This window comes from Mus caroli, chromosome 1 (assembly GCF_900094665.2).
Source record: "Mus caroli chromosome 1, CAROLI_EIJ_v1.1, whole genome shotgun sequence".
Taxonomy (NCBI): domain Eukaryota; kingdom Metazoa; phylum Chordata; class Mammalia; order Rodentia; family Muridae; genus Mus; species Mus caroli.
The window spans coordinates 164121251-164127448 of NC_034570.1; the positions used below are offsets into that span (position 1 = coordinate 164121251).

The 6198-nt window shown below is 36.7% G+C and overlaps 1 protein-coding gene across 1 annotated transcript in view; it reads right to left on the reverse strand.

Moving 5' to 3' along the window:
* Window positions 1-600: 600 nt before the first annotated feature.
* Window positions 601-6198, reverse strand: part of LOC110289406 — a 50774-nt gene continuing 45176 nt past the window's right edge. Inside the window, exons 16-17 of the mRNA XM_029475739.1 lie at window positions 4012-4200; window positions 601-2378 (exon numbers count right to left, since the gene is read on the reverse strand). Coding sequence (XP_029331599.1) covers window positions 2358-2378; window positions 4012-4200 — 210 coding nt within the window. The 3' untranslated portion in view covers window positions 601-2357. The remainder of the gene's footprint in view (window positions 2379-4011; window positions 4201-6198) is intronic.

A 6198-nucleotide genomic window follows, 5' to 3' on the forward strand; every position in this document is an offset into this window, starting at 1 on the left:
TCTCTGCAGATTATGAAGAGTAGTCCCGGTTTCTAGCTGTTGTGAGATGTTACTCACTTTAGGATTGAGTGGCAACATTGATGGTTTTGGGTCATTTCTGCTCCTATAAGTAGTGACTCATCAATATCCTTATAAGAACCACAATAAAAATCCCAAATGTTTCACCAAATTGGACATGGGTTATATCTGAATTTTGGCCTGGGGTGAGTAGACATTTATTCACATGTTCCCAGTAGTATTGTCCCACAATGTAGATACAGGATAGTTTCAGTCCATGGTATATAGGTAGATTAAACAATGTCTCTCTGTCTATTGAAATTTTAGGTTTATGAAAGACACAATTATCTGTGTTGGACTACTATGGAAAATACACTTTCATTCTGTCTTAGTCTGTTTTGTGTTGTACCAGATCACTACAGAAAAAGTGTTATGTGTTATATAAAGAGAATAAATGCATTACTGACATTTCTGGAAGTTTGGAAATCCAGGACCCAATCTTCGGTATTTGATGTGTTTTTTTTCCCATTTCTTTCTGTATCTTATTACAGGATAGGGTGATTTAGAGACTAAACAAGGTGTTTCTAAAATCTATCCCTTTTATTCAAAGATTTGGGGTAAAGGCTCATGCAGATTTTTTAGTGAAAATTTATTCACAGCAAAATGACAGTACAGATCAGAAAGCAGTATTGTAAGAAGCAACTGTAGGCCTTATAGTAAAGGAATTCACAGGCTCCAGGTTTTGCTTGGAGTTTCTTTCATGGAGTTCAAGAACAGTAGCTGTTTTGTTGAAGGGATGTAGCATACGCAAGTCTTTATTTCAACTTATGGGCTTAGATGAGGGAGACATTTCTTCCTCCTGCATGTCCCTTTCCACAGAGCACTTTACGTTGATTACACACACACAAGTGTACATAGGAAGGAGGTGGTAAACAGGATATCCATCGTAAAAGTTCACTTTAAAGACACAATTTGTCTGGATGTACAGTTACTCAAACTAGTCTAGGCTGGATCAGGCCATCTTTCACAGTATCAATAAGGATTTGTGACATATTTGACTGTAAATAAGATTTTACTGAAGGTTTTTCTAAGGACAGTAATCATTTCCAAGGTTCACAGCATATAAAATTTGCAATCTGATATATGTGGGTGCCCATGTTGGCAATAGGTTTCAGGTGTATTGTTCGGAGAATGTTGTGTGTACACAGTAGGTGTGGATAATGATATCTGGTTGGAAAGTCCATTGTGCTTATAGGACAAGACAAGTGGACTTTCAAGGTGCTAGACAATAGTCTCACCCTGACAGTTTAGAAGAGCAAGCTAAAGCAAAACAAATAACAAAAACCAACAGAATTTCCTTGCAGAAATGCTTTCCAGTGACATTAATCTATTGATGAGAAGTGACTGTGAATTGAACACATCCCATTAAACTAGATTAACTCTAGAACTCAATTCTCACTGCAGGTACATGGCCAGCCATCTCACCCTTCTCTATCATTCATCTACAGGCAAAATGAACCTATTGTTCCTTCAGTTGCTTTATAAAATAAGTCTTCACAGCAGAGAGAAATGTAAGCAATACTCTAGAAAGGCCTCTGGGAGAATATCAATTTCTTAATTCCCTTGATTTCCTTTATCATAAGCCTTCTTCATTTGGCTTTAAAGACTTGCAGTTATTTTATTTGACTCTGGAATTGAAGATGGGATTCCTTACTGTTAAAAATACTATGCCCCACTCTAAACACCTCATTCTGGTGATTTTTTTCCAATATCTGAACTCTATAATGCACTCATATTACTCAGCATTGCTGGTGTGAAGACTTGATCCTGTTCTCAGCATATTATTTTTGGAACTATACTCAAGGCTGAGTTCTACCTTCTCTCATATCTTATTAATACCTTGACAGTAAGGGGCAGAATAGACAACCTTTGTTCCTGAACATGGTTTGTCCTTACACATTACACTTGGTGTCTGTATTCTCCAGCTTTATCTGAGGGTCACTATTTATTTTAAAGCACATCTCAAATGTTTAAATGATACTTCCAAAGGCACACTGCTTTACAGAAATTGTGTGATTCTTTTAATGTTATAGATATAAAAATTGCAAATTGAACAGTTTTAGAAGTTATAGAGACAACAAATGAATTTAGATGTAGAAAATGTGTAAAGAATATAAGAATACACCACTTCCTAGAATTAGGAGATGGTCTTTATAAGACTGATATTTCAACAGGCCTATGCACATCTATTTTCTGTAATTGAATCTTATCTCCACAAAAAATATCATTGGCATTCATGTTATCAGAAGTATGGTTCCAGAGAGGTTCTCCTGTTGGTGTCTGGGTTGAGTGGCTTTCCTTCACCTTCTAGCATTGATGACCTTAAAGAAGAAAACAATGAAGTCAGATCACTTGGAATGCAGTGGGGTCCACACCCTTCTTGCTGACTATTCACCATGAGTGCCATGTGCCCTTTTCTCACTCTGACCTTAAATACATTTCTGTTCTTGGAGTCAGCTTTGTTCCCTTGCTTGGAATTATAAAATTAGCAAGTTACTCCTACATCTTGAGCAATGTTCAAAGTGCAGGGTGTCTTACAGAGGTACAGGGGAAAGTAAAGTGTTGCAAGTCCTGAGGTCAGGACTGAATTGCAGAGTTTTATTGAATAGGGAAAAGGATTGGAGTTTTGGCAAATGGCTGATGGTTTAGAGAACACTGGTAATTTAAGAGCATTTCTACGTGAAGAAGTTATCTCTTATGTTTCTTTTCTTTGCATTATAGTAGTGATGTGTGTGTGTGTGTGTGTCTGTGTGTGTCTGTGTGTGTGTGTGTCTGTGTGTGTGTTTAAATAGAAAACTACACAGATGTTTGTAAATATGAAAAGGAGGGTGGATATTCGCACCTTGTTGTTTTGGATTGTCTGGTGCTATTTGTATTTTGATGTTAATCCTGTTTCTTCAAGAGGAGCTGCCTGAACAAAGAGTAGATTATATACTTAGGTGATTTCATGTGAACCTTCTCCCCATTTTACCATGTCAAATAAAAACTAGAATCAGTGATTTGGCAGTGGAAGGGAAATTTGAGGCTGGAGGTTTTAGAGAGCCTGAAGAGAAGAGATAGGTAGATGAGCAGGAGGAGACAGAGGAAGAAGGAGGAATAGGAGGTGGAAGAAAGATGGGGCAGAGTCATGTGGCCTGGAGAAGCCACAAATAGTAAGGGATCTCATAGCTGGGGAAAAGAGGTGTGTAGTGGTATATCTGCCCAATCTAGCTGTGCAGCTTATAAGTATTATAATTGAGTGGTGTAGCGTGTTCTTTGACCTAGCTTATTGTGACTGGACATTTACTGCATCTCCTTGTCATCTCATTTCCTCAAGGCTTCATTGGGAACTTATGATTTTGTCCACAATCCTCTGCAACAGAAAGTATTGGCATCTTATAAATGAATACTCAGAGGTTGTGTTTTAGTATTTGGTCAACTTGAAAAATTAGAGTCAGAATTTGAAACAAACACCTTGATTTTCCTGTCAAATATACTCTCTGCTTTAAAAAATTTGATAGTTTTCTTTTAAATCAATTAGTTAAAAATATAAAAATGTTTCAGTCTTTCTGATTTGTTTTCCTTGTTATGTTTAGAAACTCTTATTAAAAGTAATGGAATGAAGCTTATATGTTAAATGAGCAATCCTTAATATTTCCTCCACCTATTTGATTTTCCATGTATTACTAATACTCATCCTTTACTAGAGTATTAAAAAGCGCTGGGCAGTGGTGGCGCATGCCTTTAATCCCAGCACTCCAGAGGCAGAGGCAGGCTCATTTCTGAGTTTCAGTCCAGCTTGTTCTACAGAGTAAGTTCCAGGATAGTAAGGGCTGCACAGAGAAAACCTGTCTGAAAAACAAACAAACAAGCAAGCAAACAAACAAACAAACAACAAACAAAAATCAAGAACAAAAACAAGCAAACAAAAAGTATGTGATTATTAGGAAGACTGGTGTTTCCTAGAGCACATACCTGCATATAACTGTGCCTTACAGACCTCAGCTGCCACCCATCTTCAGTGGAAGTCAATTCAAAGCAGACAAGTCTAAGTTTACTGCCTGGTTCACACCTGACATTGGTGAGTCGTCCATAAACCACCACTTCCATTCTCCCTGTTTCATCTTCAATTCCATAGTAAATAAATTTATTCCTCTCAGTTTTCTGAAAAAGCAAATTAACATTGAATCTTTTAGGAAATATGCCAAAGGTTGTCACATCTATGAGAACTAAAATGTGTCAACATAAACCTGTCCCCCACAAGGCAGCTATGGTTCTTAGGTTTAGAATTGGAGGTACAAGTGCCAATGAGATGGCTCAGTGGGCAAGGGTGCTTATGGTCAAACCTGATGACCTCGGTTGGTTCAATTACCAGGACTCATGGTAGAAGGAGAGAACTCATTCCTGAACCTTGCCTTCCTATTAGTTTCATGACCTTTGTGTTTCCTCTCAGTCCTCATAGACAAAAGAAATACATTCTGAAAAAGTAAAATTACAGGAACTAAATAGTTTAGGCTGTTCCAATGAACACATCTTTTCTTGGATATCACTCCTGATATTCTATTTGTGAGCCTAGCCTTTAATGACTGAACCATCTCTCCAGCCTTGAAAACAACTCTTAATCTTTACCTGCATGTGGTCTTTATCTGCTGGGTATCTTTAGGAAAAATCAGTATCTTTCTAAGCACTTGTAGTAACAAATCAGAATAGCTGAGATTTCTTAAAGATCCCATGAAAAGGATCAAAAATGAAAACAAACAAACCAACAGAACTAAACAACAAAACCATCTGATTTCCATGTCAGGTTTTGTAGGGGCATCCAAGAGACCTGAGAAGAAAGGTTACTTGTGCTTCATTGTGAGGTTGGGGAGCATTATTGTAAGCCCACATTTCTCACTTAACTTATGTTGGAAATAAAGTTATTTTCATACAATGTAACCTGATCATAGTTCCTCTTCACCTACCTCCTCCCAGATATTTCCTACCCAAACTGACATCTGTACATTTCTCTCACAAATGAAAAAAAAGAAAGAAAAAGAAAAAAACAGGCAACTTAAAAAGATAAGGCAACAACAAAAAAAATAAATAAAAAAGCAAACTAACAGACTAAAAAAAACCAGATAATAGCAGAAGAAATAGAAACACAGACACATACACAGATATATAGACACATATGCACAGAGATGCACATACATATACACACATATACACACACATGCACACATCTATGCATGCACATTCACATACAAGCACACATACATGCATACAAACAACTCCTTTAAAGAAGGATCACAATTTCTCAGTGCACACTTGATTCACTCCAAATCTCACAAAGGTTAAGTCACTACAGCATTTAGTTCTGGTGTTTTAGTTTGTAAATCACTTACTTTACTTATTGTATAGCCAAATGTACCAGCGAAGCCACAGACAGCATACATAAAATGTAAAACTCCTAAATGTATTCATATACATGAAATTATGAAATTACACATTGAACAAGCATACAAATGAATTGGTGTATTGGCACTTAAAAAAACACTCCAAAGTTGTAGAAATCCTTAAATTTCCCCACTTTCATTGTGTTCAGTTATAAACTCCGAAATTAAAACTTTCCTGTTAAACTCCCCCTTTGTTATTTAAAACAATAGTTACTTTTTCAAAAGGTCTGGATAAAAGGAGAAAGAATAAGAGAATGAGAGCACATTAAAAATATAATCCATCCCTGTCTCAAATAACCAACCCCCCCCCAAAGAAAAGGAAAAGAAAAGAAAAGAAAAGAAAAGAAAAGAAAAGAAAAGAAAAGAAAAGAAAAGAAAAAAACATATACACCTGGCTTGTTGGACATCAAAACATTCTATGGCAGAGGAATCTATTTGTTTTCTTAATCTCATCTTCTCAAAATGTATCAAGGCTAGGAGTTTGGCTCTTTACTTACAATCGAGTTGTCCCTAATACAGGTAAGGAAACCATCAAAAGATAATTTAAAAAGAAAATGTGCTATACACTGAACAGTGTCTGGGACTAGGGTGGCTATAGATGGATTGTCCTAGCCAGGAAAATGCCAAAAGTTATTGATAAATCTCTTTCAAAGAGAAGAAGAAGAAGAAGAAGAAGAAGAAGAGGAAGAAGAAGAAGAAGGAGAAGGAGGAGGAGGAGGAGGAG